The sequence below is a fragment of the Chrysemys picta genome, chromosome 11 (assembly GCF_011386835.1).
Source record: "Chrysemys picta bellii isolate R12L10 chromosome 11, ASM1138683v2, whole genome shotgun sequence".
Classification (NCBI taxonomy): Eukaryota; Metazoa; Chordata; order Testudines; family Emydidae; genus Chrysemys; species Chrysemys picta.
The window spans coordinates 36,582,117-36,602,935 of NC_088801.1; the positions used below are offsets into that span (position 1 = coordinate 36,582,117).

Below are 20,819 nucleotides of genomic sequence, written 5' to 3' on the forward strand. Positions count from 1 at the left end.
GATCCGCTCTGCCTTCCCACAAGATCTAGCAGCAGAAGGTGTCGAGCTGGACTGTGCAATAGGTACTCACAGTGCATTGCCCACACTGTCGATGCTAGTGCCCCAAGTGTGGAGACACTCTGCTGACAGAGGGAGTGAGTGTGAACGTGCAGTATCGATTTTTATTATAGCGCTTTTTGAGTCTCAACATAATTTTTGTTGACAAAACTTTGTAGTGTAGACAAGGCCTTAGTTGTATTGTAGCTTGGCTTCTCTCCAATATGATTGAACAACACATTCTTTTTGCCCATCAAAACTTATCCCTGGAGATGATCCCTCCAGGTCATGGTTTAGGCTCATTTCCATGTAATGTGAGGAGTTTGCACTGATGCTGCATGTGCTACATGTTTTGTGTAAAAAGAGGAATGCACTGTCCAAAGTTGTTGATCCAGCAGCAGCACAAAACTCATTATCCAACAGCAGCTAACTGCTGTGCTGTTGGAGATTAGCATGTTGTAATCAGCTGGCTACAGAGGTTATGCGTTATACTGAATGGAATCTAAATTGCCCAACTATGTCATAGGCCCCATACTGCTAACAATGGAGAATTCTTCTTTAGCTCAGGTAGTTGGGGGTCTTTGCATTTGAAACAGCAGGACCTGGGGCCCATCCTTAATGTCACAGTGAAGTTCCATTTGGCAATGGGGTATGGTAAATAAATGGGAGTTTTGCCAATTAAGGGCAGGTACCTGCCTGAGTTGCATTGAAATCAATAGGTTTAGTGTGCATTTGAAGGCAGAATTTGGCCCCAATGTGTCTTTACAATGAACAGCCCCATTTTAACTTGGCAATTGCTCTCATTTTTGTCAAAGTGACTCTAGACTAATTCGGATGATATTTTTCAGGGGCCCCAGACTGCTGCTGTCTGCATCCATCAACTTCTCACAACCTCTAAATTACCATATAGGCAATCATTAATTGCTGAAAAGGTAGATGTCTCTGGGAACCAGGTCTGGGGACAAGCTCCAAGAAGCCACTGTGTTTTAAAAAAGCCTCCTGAGCAATTTTGGCTCAGTGAAATGGTGCATTGCAGAGAATCAACTGAGAATGCTGGGGTTTGCCTCAGTGTTTTTCCTTACTAGATTCACAGAGTTTATGCAGCAGGTGTTATTAGCACTCCTCTGTAATAGACCATTTAGGGGGCTTGCAGTCAGTCTTAATAATGCCCTCAGCTTTCCAGCAGATGGTTGACATGATTCTGTGCAGTCACTGCTTTATAAATTGCACTGGGATGAGTTTCCATCATATTTTAATTAACAAACGTGAAACACATCAGAAGCCGGCTTTTATCATGTTGACATTTCCAGGCTTCTGATGTGTTTTTTCAAACAGATTTTTTTCAAACAGGCCAGTGTTAATGTCTTTCTACTGTAAAAAGCAACAGAGGGTCCTGTGGCACCTTTAAGACTAACAGAAGTACTGGGAGCATAAGCTTTCGTGGGTAAGAACCTCACTTCTTTGGATGCAAGTCTTTCTACTGGTTTTTTGTTTTGTTTTTACACATTTCACTAAGGTTGGTTATATTTTCAGGTTGTCCAGCTCCAGAGTTAACTTCAAATCACTCTTACACATTCTTCAATTCAGCATTCTGTTGCTTTGAATTAAAATGTGAAGTGCCAGAGCCAGCCTGATCAGTGGTGGTTGTAGAAAGCCGTCCTTACTCAAAAATGAAATGACTACAGAATGCTTTCTATTAGCAAAACCTAAAGGTATGACATAAACCCAACTCTTAACCTGACGTGCCAAAAATATATAGAGACCCATCAATCCTTATCTAAACATCCAGAAGGATAATAGAAGGACAAGAAGAGGCAGTGTCATAACTGAAGCAAGGTTAAGAATGTACTGAAAATATTTTGTAAATAAAGAGTGAGGCAGTGAAATGTTACAACCAGGAAAACTTTCACTCTATGTTATGGTCCTATTTCTACCCCCAGGGATATTTGAAAGCCTATTATATAGTTCAATGTATACACTTAATTAGTGTAGGTAGAGAAAGGGATTTCTCATCTAGATTTCTTAAAATGGACTTAATATGTGTGATATTAGTGAATTTAGGAGGTAACAGTCCAGAAAAGTACTTTAAGCATGTACATAACTAATATGTTCACATCGCATTCACTTCAGTAATACTCCTTGTGTGCTTAAAATTTCACAGACAATTAAGAGCTTGCTGGATCAAGGCCTTGCATATTTGTTTAAGCAACCAATCAGATTTTCAAACATTCAACCATACCGTCTCCTTCTTGTTTTTGCATCTCCTTCCTTCCTCATTTATCCATCTATTATTCCCCCTTTTTCATTAGTCTTTTTTTCTCTCTCATTGAGTATATGCTCACAGATACTCTTATTGACACATTAAGCCACACCTCACTGTGGGAGTGGAAGCAATCCAATCTCCAGAATGGGAACTCCAGAAGCTATTAAGTTTCATGCAAGCACAAGAACTCCTGCAGGGCCGGGAGACAGTGTTGCAAACTTTGTGGACATTTGATGTTTTTCTTATAGCACCAGCTGCTGGAATCCATTTAGTACCTGAGAATCTCACCTTTCTTTAAAAAAAAAAAAAAGTTTCTAGCCTTGTGGCTATGGAGAAAAGGCTGAAAATGTGAACCCTAAAAATTCCAACACCAGAAAGCAAATAAAAAGAACACCACGTTTATTATTTTTAAATCCCATGATTTTCAAGTCAGTGTCATGATTTTGGGGGGGCCAGACTCCTGATTTTTGAATGCTTGGGGTGGGCAATACTGGGGACAGCCAATTATATATCCCAATGTATCATTTTTGGGAAGGGTGCAGCATGGTGGGGTGTGCCATGGTCTTCCCAAAACAGGATCCAAGTATTACCAAAGTGTTAAGCAGGAGCAATTATTAACACTCAGGGAGTACACGCATTATAGTTGTTCATTGTTCCTGCACAAGGGTATCAAGGGAATGAGGTTCTTTATTGTTACAGTGAAGAAGCTACAGAGCGAAAAGTTCTTGGATTTTGTAGCTGTAAATTAAGGGTATCATGACACAGTCTTGTGCTTTGAGCATTATATAAACTACAGTAGGCTTTCTTAATTGTTGTATTTAGAATGAAATCCCCACATTTTTCATTTCAAAAGTTTTACAGAAACCCTTTTGTGAGCCTGTAACCACTCCAGTGCTACAATGCAACTTAAAATAATCGTCTTCCTATACAGAGCATTGGCCTGAATCACCATGTAATGGAACAGAATGCATAGGAAAACAGGAAGAGAGATAAAAGAGTATGGTGTTTCACCAGTATAGTCTCTAGATGTGTAGAAAAATATGATTCTTTGGCTTGTACTTTCTGAGGTACTATAAAAACAGGATAAGGCATATCTAACTAGGATTTTTTTTAAAATTTACATATTTATTTGTGTTGGAAAGGCCTCTAATGCTTCTATTAGTATCACTGCTGATGGTCATCTCTGGAAATGTCTTTTTGGTTTAAGCTCTAAATGCTGAGTGCAGTACGGTAGGTCTGTAGACTTTTTCAGAAGTATCTTCAACTGTATCTTCAAAGGCAATTAAAAAGATTAAATGTTTTGTACATTAAGAACTGTTGCTTACAGTCTAATCAATATGGTGACACCAGGTCTTCCCTTCTCTCCTGATCTAAGATAATTCAGTGTATTCAGGAAAGACAGTAGTAATTTGGTAAATAGTTCTGTTCTATTTAAAGCTTCTTGTATTCTGGCTTACTGACCTTTAGATTAGCACAACACTAGATAGTCAACAAAAAATGCACTATATAAATGAAAGCGTAGTCACTGAGTAGGCTAATAAAACGGGAATCTTTATTTTGGCATATTCTGAATGTGATGACTATATATCTTTGAAATTTGGCATTCATATGCTTTATTCTTTAAAGCATCCAGAGGATACTGAATATATGTTAGCAGTAGCCTTGGAAGGATTAGATTATTAATTGGTAAATGCTGGTAAACATTTATTTCACTATACACACACTAACTGACTAAAAGTATTTCCATCAATAATAATCCAAAATTTACAGATAGGCAAAGTAAGAAAAATGCTGCTTGAGAATTTATTAGAGTCCCACCATAATGTTTATGAAAGGGTTTGTAATGCTGGTGTTAGTGGAGCGAGAGCAGGAGCTCCATTGAGGTACTTTTAACTTTTTGCTCTCAATATCTACTGTCATTAAATAATTATTGGAGAGGGTCACACATAATTTCCCACAACTGTGAAAATCTAAATCAATGAAAATTGAAAAAAATGCTTAAAAATTAACATTGATATTATCCATCAAAATTATTTAAAAAAAATCAAATTCTGCCAAGTCTAGTTATCAGAAAGTAACTGTCCTAATCATGTATGTGATATCATGGCTGCTCTGTACATCTGCACCTAGGTGTTCTGTCCTAGCTAGCGAGCTAGCTCTCAATAAATTGTGGTCCAAAAAGTGGAACAGTCAGCTTATTTGCACAGTCATTGTTCCACGTAAGCAGCTGTCCCCATTAAAAGATAACATTTTGCACAGACACATACACAGAATCACAATGAGCTTAACATGAAATAAAGCAACGCACTAAATAATAAAGAATAAAAAATGATACTCCCTGAATTTTATCTTTATTTCTTTCACTTTTAATTTTTACTTGGGAACTTTTGCAAGAATTACATACCTATTTAGCACTTAATTAAGCACCACTTGGCACTAGCCCAGTGCTCTCTCATTAAGGGGAATTTATGCTAATTCTATCCTAATTAAGCAGCTGTCTTTACTAGTCACTATCATTAGGCTAAGAAGTTATCTGGGGAGACATCCCAATAAAGCAGCCCTCCTAGTTAAGGTTGTCCCGATTAAAAGGAGTTTATGGTAACTGTAATATATTTCAGCAACTTTCCACACAACAGTAAATAATGTATTCTCCGAGGGTCTGAGCCAGGTTCCAGCACCTCAGCTACCTTCTGGAGAAATGTGCATTGGGGAAGGGGGAGGAATCCATCCCAGCTAAGAAGTGGCACTGCAGCTGTTCTACAGAGGCAACTTGAGACATTGGACTTAAGTAGCCTAGAGAGTGCCCTTATGTGGCCTCTCTGTGGAAGGTAGAGGGAATAAGAGGAGTTGGCATTGTCCGATAACTGGGATACTGCTACATAAGAGGCTTCTCTAAAGCAGAGCTCTATGGCTATGCTGAGTGTGCACTTCCTCTGCCTCAAATCTGGTCCTCACTGTACACTGGAATCATACCAATTTCACTGCACAGTGTCTCTCCATTGAGGAAGAGGTGGGAGCTTGATTTGCCTGGTAGGGACCTTACAGAAAATATGGCTGTGGATAATTAATTGTGCAATGTAATGACAAAAATATAAAATCAACTATGAAGATGAGGAGAAGTCAGTTTGAACATCTGATGGAGAAATAATACTGCACCACAGTTTAATTATATTTTACAAACAGTTCCATTAATAATCCCCAAAAATGTCTGTGCAACAATAGAGAAAACATATCTGCATTTATTCGGCAACATTCCCTGCTCCCTACACACACACACAAATCACAAGATTGAAATTAACAAAACAATTTGCAACAGTAAACACAGGTCTCAAACTACTTACGTTGAAATTGTACTAACTTGCATTCAATCTGCCATAACTAAATACTCTGTGGAGCTAGGATAACAAATTCCTGTCATAGTATAAAATAGGAAAAGAATAGTACTAAAACTATTAATACAGGGGACTAGTTATTGAAGTCTTTAAAAGTCAAAAGCACTGAATCCAAGAATATTGCAGTCTTAGAAAATAAGGACTGAAGCTCACTGCAAAGCAAAGTCTGAGATTCAAAGAAGCTTACACATGGGGAAACTCAACAAGCAAATGTTACAATAAGATAAATGGATTCTAGGTAGAAACCTCAGATTTTCAGCCTTATTTGACAAAGGTGCTTTTCTGAACATTTAGGAACAACAAAACAAAATTAGATAATAATGTTGACTGGCATTGTCTGCTCTTAAAGACTATCTATAATAGATTTTGGGGACAAATCTCACTGAAATACAGAAGACTTCCCCAGAATCAATATTAAGAAATAGCAACAACAACAACAAAACAGGCAAAAAGACAATACATCTTTGAAGCTTGATGTCTAACGTCCTATTACACCAAACTTTCAAAATAGCCATTTACATAAAGTTTATGTGGCAAAAATAATTTCTAGCACACACATGAAAATTGGAACAAATTCTTGGAGAAGAGCTACTTTATAAGTTAATGAGTGTTAAAGCAAATGCAAATCAAAATCTTACATAGTTTATGTTGCACAGACACATACAAGCAAGAGTAAGAAATAGCAATACATGTTGTAATTGCTTAGATGTTATTGGTAACTACAAACAAATGTACTGGGAATGCAAAAGGATTAATTCATTTTGGTCTCAGAAGTGTCAACAATAATAATTGAAAACTTATTATGTTTTGAACTTTTGGTTTGTACTAAAATTAAATGAATTAAAGGAATGCCTAAAGCATCATTCGAATGGACCTCTGTTAGCCTAATGATTGCTGAAAGGATAATTCTGTGGCAGTCTGACCCTGAGCCTGCTCTAATTTATGCCAGGAACTCTCTGGCCCCAGGATTGGAGGAGCATGAAGGCAGCCTTCTGCCCTCATTTCTCCCCTGGTCTTGCACAGAGCACAACCTGGGGTATTTCTTCGTTTGTTACCCTCCTCCCCCTTCCCCATGTCTGTATTCAAAACGTGTCGATATCACACTTCAGATATAATGGCCAAATCCTCAACTTGCTTAAACCAGTGTAGCTTCCATTGAATTCAGTGAAATTTACACCAGATGAGAACCTGGTTCTGTATGTTTTGATTGTTCAATGAAAAAAGAAAAGGAAAAGAAAAAGAAAAATTAATATTTTCCTAATTGTATGTTTCTTCACAATCTGTCCATTTGCTAAAATTAACGTGCGCTATATCCAAGATTTCCTATCAAGTTCACTTCTGTTGGATAATAAAGGCAGCACTCTTTTTCTAGTCACTAATGTGAAAATACATCTGATGTTTAGGTTTTTTTTTTCCTGAAGAGATTTATCAGATACCCATAGTAACAGGACATCGATAGCCTCTACAGTCTAATCAGTCATTTTATTTTAATGCTGACATACCATGCTAGAAATCCTTCAGATACTCTTCAAGCAAATACTACCATAATTTAGAAAGTTGGACAAATTGTTTTACAAGAATGAATTTCCAGAAAGCATTGACTGTTATGTTCAGGGAAGAACACTCAAATATAGAATGCAAAAAAGCAAGATGTATCACGAAATAAAGGACAAGACTCATGTTTAGGATAATGCTTGCTGGCGTATTGGGAGGGAAGAAGCATTTTATTAAAGATGAACAATGGCACAATTATTGTTGCTTTCTAACGGTTTACAAGCTTTAAGAATATACATTCAATGTTTCCCCACATAATTTGTCAAAATTCATGAATTTATTATATGTTCTTACTCTGAAAATGACTTTTAAAACTGAAGGTAAATTGTGTTGCATTGCGAAATATGTTAATTTTTTCCTTAAACAAAAAAGACAAAAACCTTTCCCAGAAAATACTTTCTAATTAGGGTTAATCACCATGGGCCAGATTATGTCACTTCTTACTCACAGTGAGGAGCTTATCTGTAGAGTTCCGTTGATTTGAATCATATAGAATCATAGGACTGGAAGGGACCTTGAGAGGTCATCTAGTCCAGGTCCCCTGCACTTATGGCAGGACTAAGTATTATCTAGATCATCCCTGACAGGTGTTTGTCTAACCTGCTCTTTAAAATCTCCAGTGGTGGAGATTCCACAACCCCTCTAAGCAATTTATTCCAGAGCTTAACCACCATGACAGGAAGTTTTTCCTAATGTCCAACCTAAACCGCCCTTGCTGCAATTTAAGCCCATTGCTTCTTGTCCTATCCTCAGAGGTTAAGAAGAACAATTTTTCTCCCTCCTCCTTGTAACAACTTTTTATGTACTTGAAAACTGTTGTCATGTCCCCTCTCAGTCTTCTCTTTTCCAGAATAAACAAACCCATTTTCTTTCAATCTTTCTTCATAGGTCATGTTTTCTAGACCTTTAATCATTTTGCTGCTCTTCTCTGGACTTTCTCCAATGTGTCCACATCTTTCCTGAAATGTGGCGCCCAGAACTGGACACAATACTCCAGCTGAGGCCTAATCAGCGTGGAGTAGAACAGAAGAATTAATTCTCATGTCTTGCTTACAGCACTCCTGCCAATACATCCCAGAATGATGTTAGGTTTTTTGCAACAGTGTTACACTGCTGACTCATATTTAGCTTGTGGTCCACTATGACCCCCAGGTTCCTTTCCAGAATACTGCCTTCCTAGGCAGTCATTTCCCATTTTGTATGTGTGCAACTGATTGTTCCTTCCTAAGTGGAATACTTTGCATTTGTCCTTATTTAATTTCATCCTGTTTACTTCAGATCATTTTGAATTATAATCCTATCCTCCAAAGCACTTGCAACCCTGCCCAGATGGCTATTGTTTGCAAACTTTATAAGTGTACTCACTATGTGTAGAATAGGACTGCTCACACATTAAGGTAATACTAAGTAAGATAGCAAAAAGATGTCCTATATTTGAGCAAGAGAAAAGAAAAAATAATATAATGAATGCAATACATTTGAAAGTTCAACTACTGCATCTTAAACCAATTTAACCATCTAATACTTCATCGATTTTAAAAGGATTTAGTCCTAATTGGGAAAGAAGCAGTTATGATAGTTGCAAATTGCAAATTTGCAAAAAAACAAAAAAAGCCCACCCAACAAGTGGGTGGTTTTGTGTGTGTGTGTGTGTGTATCATCAGTAAATGGGCTTGTGATAACTTGCAATAAAGACTGCAGGGTTTGGCCATATAAGGTTAATGCTGTTCACGTTTTACTTGTGTACTGTAGTGCTATAGATTTATGAAGTACTGTAGTACTGGAGTCCTTTCTCCAAAGAACTTGGTAAGATACAGAACAAAGACAGATTGGGAGATTTTCTTTATATCTGGAATGCTTTGTTTTCCAGTTGGATAATACACAGTAATTAAAACTGGGTTACAAACCATGTAATTAGAAAAATAGTATCTTGATATAGTATACAATTCCTTTTCCATTCTTTCTTTTCTCTGTGAGAGTTTATTTTCTTGTTTGATTTCTTTGTTATTGATTATGTTTAGTTCCTGCTAGAAGTTAGCAGAAAAGGGAGGTCAAAATTGAAAGTAAATGAATAGATTCCTGTAGTAACATACTTAATTTCATACAAGAATTGAAAATGTTTACTGGTTGTTTATATTTCATAAGCCTATCACACAAAAATCCATTGGGCACAAAACAAATTAGCATATGCACCTAAAATTAAGGCCATAAAAAGAGAAAAGTCAACAGGGGGTTTGAGGTCACACACTGGAAGATATAAATGGGCCCCAATCCAGCATTGCTAGTGTCAAGGCTGATTCCCCACTCTGGCACTTCGAGTGCAGAAGGTGGGGGCCTGCAAGGATTCTAACAATTAATACTTGCCACTCCAGGTTTGTATTAAACTCCCAAGGTTACAACTTTTCTCTGACCTTGGATGGGTAGATGCTGCTACCACCCAAGTGCAGAACCTCTTTGAGAGCCTAGGAAGGCTCACTTGGGAATTCCTTACTGTGGGTACCCTTAAGTCCTTTCACACACACCCCTCCGGGGAACAGCTGAGAAAGAAAGAAAAAAAGAAATCAGCTGTTGCCATCAGCTAAATAAAAAAAAAGTGCACAAACCTCTTAAGACGCAAAAATCCAATTCTGTTCTTAAAAAAGGTAAAAGAAAATACATCTGGGAACTCAGGCTATTGCTAGATATTAAAAGAGCAAATACAAGGATTAAGCACCAAGAATAGCTTTCTTGAGGTCCAGTTTAAAGGTTACAAGCAAAACAAAAACACCTGGGATTAGCACAGAGGAATCCACAAGCCATAAAGAAATAAAAGGGATAAACTTAATTGCGTCTTCCTAGACATTTCCTGATCCACTTACATATCTGGGGTTTTAAATGAGTAGTTTCTAGGTATGATATTGATGATTTTTTCATACCTGGCCAAAGCTTCTTACAGCATAGCTGCTCTGTCTGCCTCCCTCTGGGAGAACAGACAGACAGACAAAAGGGAAGTCGCTTTTCAATTTTAAAAAAGTTCTAGCCTTCCCATTGGCTTTTTTGGCCAGGTGCCCATGACTTCCTTTACCTATGCTTAGCAGTGAGACTTTTTAACCCTTTATAGGTAGAGCAATTAGAGCAGGGTTCGGCAACTTTGGCCGGGCCAGTTTTATTTACCTGCTGACGCGGCAGGTTCGGCCGATCGCAGACCCCACTGGCCGCGGTTCGCCGTCCTGGGCCAGTGGGGGCAGCGAGAAGCCGCGGCCAGCACATCAACTGTGCAAATGTACGACATACAGTAGCAGTAAGTACCTTCATCTCATCAGGGATTACATTGTAGGTTTTCAGATCAATCAACTCCAGTACTCTTTTAGGTTCAAAGGTGAATCAAATGAAAATAGAGTCTAAGGGCCTGATTCTCATTTACACTAATACCACAGTACCTCACTTTGGCAATGTAAGGGGTCCTTAAGTTGTGTGTAAATGTAATTTACACCCATTTTGTCTTCTTTGCATTGCTGAAGGGTTGTGAAGCAGTCTTGGCATACTTGAGAATCAGGCCCTAAAAGAACAAGGGACAGCAAGGCATATTGATAGACTAACCTGACTTGATAAAACCACTAGGACTTCCAAAGCTACCAACGGGAGTTTGCTAAGGACCTAAATACCACCAGTGGATGGATTCTTCATGAACTTGGCTTTTTGCTTAGGAAATAATTGTATGGGTAAGCTCAAAATTCTTATGTGAACTCGGCTAGTAGAATTCCTGCTCCATTGCTACTCACCCTCCTATCAGATTAGTTAGCATGACCCTTATAGATACAAAAATGTATATGATTGTTGTGAAATGCTTCTCATCCCCCAGGGTGACCAGATAGCAAGTGTGAAAAATCGGGATGGGGGGTAATAGGCGCCTATATAAGACAAAGCCCCGAATATTGGGACTGTCCCTATAACATCGGGACATCTGGCCACCCTACTCCTCCCCTCCTCCAAATTTCCACTTTATTAGGTCTTAATGGGTTGGTTCTACGATAGGTCTCAACCAGGTCTGCATTTTTAGAGGAGCAATTTTGTTTCTGTTGATAACTGTGTCCATAATTTTGTACCTAGAGTTCATTATGGATACAAAAATGGAGGCTCTGTCTGAAAATCAGGCACCACATCTTTTGAACAGTGCTTTGCAATATACAAGGTTTTATATGTGTGTATGTTTCACCCTGTAATTTGTCACTTAGTGTTCTGTAAACACTCTTAGATAATAAAGTAATACTACAAAGAGTGGAAGGTACCAGAAACAAATTTTAGTTCTTTAAATGTTGTGATTAAATATATTCAAATATTTCACAACACTGAAAAAGTGTTGAGTAATTCTTGCTCTAATTTACATTCTCTTCACAAAATTTGCCAAATAGCCGTTTATCAAAAGAGCGTTGTCTTTTAAGATGACAGATATGAGAAAATATAATATGGAAAAGTTATATACTGTAATAAGTGTGTTTGAAAAGCTATGAGCTGTTATATTCCATTTTCACATAGCTCTAGTTACAGTATATTTAAAAAGCAATAAATGTCACAAGTGACTTGTTTGTCATGTCTCTGCTTTATAGTTGTTTGGAAAATGTACCCTCTTTATACACAGACTAGGAAAATGCTCTCAGCTTACAGGAATCTTTCAGCCTATTCCATTGAAATATAAAGTAATTTTTTACTCACTTAATTTAAAGACTTTGTCCAAAGCTTTAGATCCAATGTGTCCTAGATGGTGAACAGGTTTGTACTAAGTGGCACATCATGTGGGGGAACAAACAGCAGGCCAAAGCATCCAATCTGGTGACACTGTAGCTTTGGTTTAGAAACTGTTTACTCATTTTGTTTCAAAGCGCTGTAGACGTTTTTTGTGGTGATAATTGTAATAAGATAATTGTAATAACTACAAAGATGGAACTGTGGTCCATTATGATTAATAAAATCCAGTTGAAATATCATAACGGTTAACATTATATTAAAAATCAAATTATTGACTAATACACACACTCTATACGTCTGCTCTGACCCATCTTTTAATGTTTATATATGTTATATACCAGTTAATGAAATTCCCTTTGTCCACTTTATTTTGAACAAATATACATTTTATGTGAGCAAGTGGTGTCTTTTATTGTGACACTTATAACCGCAGTTTCTCTTTCTTGGGGAGGAGGGGATGTGGGGGAACCATGAAAGAAATGCCAAATGAGAACAGCAAGCTACTGCCAGGCATCATGGTTGAAATGTAAACTAAGCAGCAGCCATGCATTTGTAGCTCTCTGCAAAGTTAGAAGAGATTTACCCTGTAGCATATTGGAAAACATCACTCATGTAATGGAATCCCCTTGCCCCCCTCCCCCCCCCCCCCCCGCCTCCTCACACCCTCCTCCCCCAGAAAACCACATCTGTTTCCTACTGATAGCTTTTAACACACATCCCCGTAATGTCTTCTAACAGGAAGTAGAAATTGAGAGAAGTTTGTATTCACCAACATTTAAGAATCAGCCTGGGAGCCATTCCATCATTTCTGTGAAAGATTCAGACGCGAAAGGTGGGAAAACATTTTTTGACAAGATGTCATCTGAAAATGGTCAGAACAACAGCTCTGAAGGTTAGCATAACGCTTTGATCTGATTTCTTTATTTGTATCTTGTACAGAACAAGTAAGATAAAGAGTGTGTGTGTGTGTGTGTGTGTGTGTGTGTGTGTGTGTGTGTGTGTGTGTGTGTGTGTGTGTGTGTGTGTGTTAAAAGTAAAACAAAACTGATGATACAGTATATGGTTCTGTTTTTAAGAAAACAGCATAGGGTGCACTAAAACATAAATTTAGTTGACATCTAAATTTTTCAAGTTGGGATTTTATTTGTAAAGTAGCTGTGTGCAATATGAGGTTATTGGCACTATTGCAAAAAAGACCTCAACACACATAACCATCTCTGTTTTCCCCCAAAGACAGTGCTGTTACAATAGAAAAAACAGTGCATTTATTTCTTCATGCAAAAAGTACAGACATTTTTAGAACAATGCACTTGATCATCAAAGTGACAAAGGAGAATCATAGTTGTATAATCAAAGCTGCACATAAGAAAAGAATTGGGTGTTTATATCAACTGCAAAAAAAAAAAAGCTTTCCATCTTTTCTTTTTCAAATGATTACCCTAAATGTGTTTAATGATTTTAGGATAAAATATGACAGAATCGTGTCAGTTTTTAGGAATATGTTATATAATTTTGATTTATTAATGTTTTGTAAATGTCATTCAAATGTTAATAGCTCATATGCCTGAGATTGCACTGTTACCATAATTTTCAATAATGATATCGCCACAAAATACAGTACTTTGTTAAAAATACAGACAGAATTAATCATTTCTGAAGAGGCAATAACTGGATTGTACATTTTGGTAATTTGGAGTTAGCAGTGTGTTTGTTAAAAATAATGCTTAATAATGATAATAATAATTAAGCCCCATTGCACTTTTCTCTGTGTTTAAATTGCCCACACCTTCAGCTTGCTACTCAAGTTGACCCTAACAATAAAGAAATTAAAAAAAATTAGAAATGAAGAAAAACAATATATCCCATCTCCTCGCTCCCTGCAATGATACATCTTTAACCATAGTTTAGTGTAATACTTATTCAGTATAGAAGAGACCAATTCCACATGACATCCAGGAACCAAATTCAGCTCTCTGTTCCACACATACAATAATAATGAGACAATCAGAGCGACTATCAAATGAGATAAGAACCTTTGTATCAGGAATTAGATGATAAAGTATGTTAATGCATCAGTTCTGGAGAGTTCAGGGCAAATCCTGGTTCAGAACCCATCTGAAAATTACTTTGATGGTCTCAACCTCATCCTCAGATTTTCACATGATATCATGACAATACTACACAATTTGGCCTAATGTTTGCTAAAGAGAGAGGTCGAGAACTAGAACAGCAAAGTTGTTGTGACTTGCAGGTCATAGTTATATTACACTGCTGCTATTAATTCCTTACTATCATGAGCGTAAAATACTTCTATATAATTTAAAATGGAGATGGGCCTGAGGTGTTAAATTTGGATTGAGATCAAGATTTGTATTCAAATTTTTCCCAAATTCAGAGTAGTTCATACTCAGATTTTGGTTTGGGTTCATGATAGAGATAAACCAGAGTTGGGAAGCTTGGATCTGGATTTGGATCTGAAATGTTTCAAAATTTGTTCTTGAGGAGGGTCAAATCCAGGCTCTTGGTTAGGAAAACCTACTCCTGGTAGGTTTTCTGCCACTAGAGGCCTGTGTACACAAAGCGTACAGAGGCAAAGGTTGATGTAAACTTGGGCTGAATCTTTTTGAACAGTATACGTTCCTTTTGATATTCAGACAACTGGGGGCCAGCTCCACTTACAGAAACACTGAAGCATTTAAGCCAGTGTCACCCTGAGCAACTACCTACATTATAATGCATGTGGGTGGATGAAGAACAAAGCACCTTAAATGTCAGCACAAATAAAATTAGCTTCAGCCTCTGTAATGAAGAAGGGAATGTTAAGAGTTGTTAAATAGGTGGAGGTTGTGACAACACCTTTTTATCTCTCAGCCAGTTCTTGTTAATCCATGCTAGAGGTATTTGCACACTGTAGTGTGGCCATATCATTTTCCTCTGTTCTGTCAATTAATATCCTAACATCGTCATTGTCCATCTGATTTTCGTAAATACAGTCTGCAGTGTGGTTCAGTGAATTAGGAGATTTGCCATTGACTTGCTGTATGATCTTGGGCAAGTCCCTTAACCTCTCTTGCTCAATTTCCACTTCAGTAAAGTGGGAATAGGAATCCATACTCACCCTAAAATACTGTGATCTTTGTGTGACAGATATGGCAATTTTCTGCAATAAACCATACTGAATTACGTTTATGTATTTGAGGAGTTGATTGTACAAAGAATGCAAATGTTTATATATTATTGTGGAATGGTATATCACTTTTTTAAGGAGAAGGCATGGCTAATGTAAACCCTGGCAGGAGTTATGAGCGTTAAAGGACTCTTTGAGACAATGTGCCAGACAAAGAAAATTAAGTGGGATTCCTAGAAATACTTGGGAGGAGGAGAATGCAAATTACCCATCTCTGGATTCATCCTCAGAGAGAGACCCATTGTCTGGCTGATTACCTATTTACCATGTCTTCAAAGACCCAAGCTGGATAAAGGAGTGACTCAGATTCATGAGGGTGCTTGTTCAGAGTCGAAGCAGTTCTAAACTGGTAACCACAGAAAAACCCCTTATTGGGGGTGTGAAGGACTGTTAACCAGCTAGAGCCCTTAGTGGAGTTGGGGTGATGTCTGGTAAGCTTATTAGCATGTGTGTAGGTTCTTTTATTGTTTTAATGTTTTCTCTGTAATGCTTTCACCTTAAGTATAAATATGCTTGCTGAGAAAGATCTGTGTGATAACTTAACTGTAGCAGTTACACTGAGGAGAAAAAGTAGGCCTGCTCAAGAAATCTGACTTTGCTGGGAAATTCACAGAGTAGACAGGGAGCTGTGTAGCTTGGAAAAACTCAGGTAAGGAGGGAGAGAGACATTTGTCTCTGTCCAAAAGAGACGATGGCTGGAGAGCTGGAGACAAGAATGGATGCCCTTGCTGGACCATAAACAGGAAATACAGTTGCAGTTGCCCTGACCTGTGACACTGTGGGTGAATAGTACTGTTTGAGTGCTTTGAATTATTATTGTAGAACTCTAATAGTGCAGTTGAATGTGATGTTTAAACAAACAACTGGAACCAGCCTCAGGAATGAAAGAAGAATTCTACCAAAAGCATTGTCAGTAGTACTGAAAATACAAAAGGAGAGATGAACTGGAGTTCATGTGGCTGGTTCTATGTATTCCCCTCAATTAAATATCCAATGGTGAGATCAATTTTGATCAATTTCCCTTAAGAGAAGAGCTATATTTAAGCAAATCATGATGAAACAAAGAATCTTGAATTAAGAACAAAAGGAACAAAATCTGATACTTGTGTGAACTTGAGCCTATGTGCACATCAACTAACCGTTATAGTCACTGACTCAGAGCAGATTCCAAAGCTTTATTTGGAGGCTAGCTGGAATCTCTAGCTGATGGAAGATTACTATTCTGAGAAATATGCTATTAAAGGGCTACTCATTATGTTTTCCCCAAGGCAGCTCATAAATCTGCACCCTGGAATGATGTAAGCGGTACCCTAACATTTATAATAGTTAGTTTGTTAACCCAGTTTGAGCCCAGTTAAGTTGTAATGCAGATTATTAAATAAAATGACATCATAGGATAATATAAAAGATGAGACGTTACCTGCTAAAAATCAATTTTTTCACTTGGTCTTAGATGGACTTGAACATTTAAATCATATCGTTAAGAGTGTTATGACATTTTATGCCTATATTTCAGGAATTTATTACCCAGCCATTATATCATAAAGCTAAAACTTTTTTTCTGTTAAAAAAATAATTGACTTTTTTAGTTTTAGTGACTCAAAAGAATCCATTTACTTAGTTTCATATAGTTTTGTTCTCCATGTTATAGTTAAGAAGAAAGGGTTGATTTTTTTTTTAATGACACCTTTGATGTATTAAATCCTCACTGTGGACCTATTTCTTTCTTTTGATTCAATTTGTCAGTCTTCCAGGTGCTTTTACAAATTTAGATTGTAGAACATGAAAACAGAATTCAGACAAGACACAAGGGATGGAATTCTGGGTCCACTGAAGTCTGTGGCAAAGCTCCTATTTGACTTTAGTGTATTCAGAATTTCACCTTACATATGTAATGAGTTGGCTAGCCATTGAACAGCATAAAAATGCTTGCCAACCATCGCAATTAAAACCATGATATTTTTCACAACTCTCTAGCATTAGACCCACTCCCTTCCCAAAATCCACAGATGAGCTTCCTAGTGTGCCCAGAAGATTTATCGATTTGGACTCTGGCAAACCACAGAGAAGAGTGATTTCCAGAGGTGAGGACTTTCTTCTGGAAACACCCTGCCATCAACTGCTTACTTTTTAAACCAGCGGTGGGCAAACTTTTTGGCCTGAGGGCCACATCTGGGTTTGGAAATTGTATGGCGGGCCATGAATGCTCACAAAATTGAGGGTTAGGGTGCAGGAATGGGTGAGGGCTCCGGCTGGGGGTGTGAGCTCTGGGGTGGGGCCAGAAATGAGTTCAGGGTGCAGGAGGGGGCTCCAGGCTGGGGCAGGGGATTGGGGTGCAGGTGGGGGGGTGAGGGCTGCAGCTGGTGGGGCGGGCTCTGGGGTGCAGGAGGGTGGGACTGAGGGGTTCGGATGGTGCTTACTTCAAGCAGCTCCCGGAAGCGGTGGCATATCCCCCCTTCGGCTCCTATGCGGAGGCGTGGCCAATTGGAGTTGTGAGGGCGGCGCTTGGGGCGGGGGCAGCATGCGGAGCCCCCTGGCTGCCCCTACATGTAGGAGCCGGAAGGGGGACATGCTGCTGCTTCCGGGAGCCGTGCAGAGCAGGGCAAGCTCTAGACCCCGCTCCCCAGCAGGAGCTCGAGGGCCGGATTAAAATGTCTGAAGGGCCGGATGCGGCCCCCGGGCCGTAGTTTGCCCACTCCTGCTTTAAAATACTGAGGTGCTTGCTCAAATGCCTCTGCTGATTGCAACTGCTGTGGTATCTTTGAGACAGCAGGGTATGCCTACACTGCCCATGTTACAGCACTGCCGTGGCAGTGTAGTCACGCTTTATCACCCGGGGAGAGCTCTCCCGGCGATAAAAAATAACCAACCCAAACGAGCGATGGTAGCTTTATCGCCGGGATTGCGGCTCCCGGTGAAAAAGTACTGTCTATACTGGCGCTTTTCAGCGCTAAAACTGTTGTCGCTCGGGGTGTGTTTTTTCACACCCCTGAATGACTAAAATTTTAGCGCTGAAAGTGGCAGTATAGACACACCCACAGTCTCTCAGGCCTTGTCTACACTGGCACTTTACAGCTCCCCCGAGCGACGCAAGTTTCAGCACTGTAAAGTGGCAGTGTAGACAGTGCACCAGCGCTGGGAGTTACTCCTCTCGTGGGGGTGGGTTGGTGCCGCAACTATACAGCTACGTTAAACGTTTAGTAGTTTAACGTTGGTAGTGAAGACATACCCTCCGATAATCAGCCATTTACGGCTTTATAAGGTAAAGCCAATACCTTAAAGTGAGGTCGATTCTGAAAAATGGCACTGAAAACACAGTATAGTGAAATTCCATATTCACTGTCTCTCAGTGATTCCAAAACAAGTTTGCTCCATTTGTAGTTTGTTTAACAAATGGAAGCTATTTTCTTTAGTGGAAAGTATTGCAAATTTAGCCTGGGTTAAGTGTCAAGATTTTTTTATTTGTTGGCCATCATTACTTATAATTATGGCTGTCAAGTGATTAAAAAAATCGTGATTAATCGCGCAATTAAAAAAATTAATCGCGATTAATCATGCGATTAATTGCACTGTTAATAATAGAATACCATTTATGTAAATATTTTTGGATGTTTTCTACATTTTCAAATATAGTGATTTCAATTACAACAGAATACAAAGTGTACAGTGCTCACTTTATATTATTTTTATTACAAATATTTGCACTGTAAAAATGATAAAAAAAATATTTTTCAATTCATCTCATACAAGTACTGTAGTGCAATCTCTATCATGAAAGTGCAACTTACAAATGTTGTTTATTTTGTTACATAACTTAGGGCTACGATATTTAAGGTTTTAAAAAAGAGGACACTCCACGGGGCCCTGGCCCCGCCCCTTCCCTGCCCCCTCCCCAACTCAGCCCCTTCCCCAAAGTCCCCTTCCCCACCCCAGCCCCGCCCCAACTCCACCCCTTCCCCAAAGTCCCCGCCCCAACTCCGCTCCCTCCCCTGAGTGCCCCGCATTCCCCCTCCTCCCTCCCAGCCACGCGAAACAGCTGCCCGAGTGCTACCGGCTTCACGGTTTGCCGGGCAGCCCCCAGACCTCCAGACCCGCTGCGCCCCCAGCCAGGCGCTTCCCCAGCGCAGCCGGAGCCCGGGAGGGGAAGCGCCCGGCCGGGGACGCAGGGTCTAGAGGTCTGGGGGCTGCCCGGCAAACCGTGAATCTGGTAGCGCTCGGGCAGCTCTGCTCTTCAGCTGCACAGAGCTGAGGTGTCTCGGGGGAGCAGCCGCCGCCGCAGCGGGGAATCCACCTGCAGCTCGCAGCCTGCCGGAGCCGCTCAGGTAAGCAGGGGACTGGGGCAGGGATGCCGGCATTTTCCCAGACATGTTCGGCTTTTTGGCAATTCCCCCCGGACGGGGATTTGAGGACCAAAAAGCCGGACATGTCCGGGAAAATCCAGACGTATGGTAACCCTACATAACTGCAGTCAAAAACAAAACAATGTAAAAGTTCAGAGCCTACAAGTCTGCTCAGTCCTACTTCTTGTTCAGTCAATCGCTAAGAGAAACAAGTTTGTTTATGTTTACAGGAGATAATGTAATTTCTTAATTACAGTGTCACCTGAAACTGAGAACAGGCATTCACATGGCACTGTAGTAGCTAGTGTTGCAAGACATTTATGTGCCAGATGCCAGTGCCAGATAGCCAGATGCGTTAAAGATTCATATGCCTCTTCATGCTTCAGCCATTGGTGCTGAGGACATGCTTTCATGCTGATGACACTTGTTAAAAAAATAATGCGTTAATTAAATTTGTGACTGAACTCCTTGTGAGAGAATTGTATGTCTCCTGCTCTGTGTTTTACCTGAATTTGCCATATGTTTCATGCTATCGCAGTCTCGGATGATGACCCAGCACATGTTCATTTTAAGAACACTTTCACTGCAAATTTGACAAAATGCAAAGATACCAATGTGAAATTTGTAAAGATAGCTACAGCACTCGACCCAAGATTTAAGAATCTGAAATGCCTTCCAAAATCTGAGAGGGACGAGGTGTGGAACATGCTTTCAGAAGTCTTAAAAGAGCAACACTCTGATGCAGAAACTACAGAACCCAAACCACCAAAAAAGAAAATCAACCTTCTGCTGGTGGCTTCTGACTCAGATGATGAAAATGAACATGTGTCAGTCTGCTCTGCTTTGGATCGTTATTGAGCAGAACCTTTTCATCAGCATGAACGCATGTGCTGTGGAATGGTGGTTGAAGGTGTAAACAAAGTGTAAACAAGAAGCAGGTAGCATTATTTTCTGCAAATGTAAACAAACTTGTTTGTCTGTCTGAGCAATTGGCTGAACAAGAAGTAGGACTGAGTGGACTTGCAGGCTCTAAAATTTTACATTGTTTTATTTTTGAATGAAGGTTTTTTTGTACATAAATCTATATGTGTAAGTTCAACTTTCATTATAAAGAGATTGCACTACAGTACTTGTATTAGGTTAATTGAAAAATACTATTTCTTTTGTTTTTTACAGTGCAAATATTTGTAATAAAAATAAACATAAAGCGAGCACTGTACACTTTGTAGACTGTGTTGTAATTGAAATCATTATATTTAAAAATGTAGAAAAACATCGAAAAATATTTAATAAATTTAAATTGGTATTATATTGTTTAACAC

General features: G+C 39.1%; 1 protein-coding gene across 2 annotated transcripts in view; it reads left to right on the forward strand.

Moving 5' to 3' along the window:
- XIRP2 (xin actin binding repeat containing 2) overlaps positions 1-20,819 on the forward strand; it is a 141,668-nt gene that overhangs the window by 58,973 nt on the left and 61,876 nt on the right. For both annotated transcript variants that reach the window (XM_008178425.4, XM_042860774.2), the window contains exon 2: positions 12,709-12,862. In XM_008178425.4, coding sequence (XP_008176647.3) covers positions 12,709-12,862 — 154 coding nt within the window. The remainder of the gene's footprint in view (positions 1-12,708; positions 12,863-20,819) is intronic.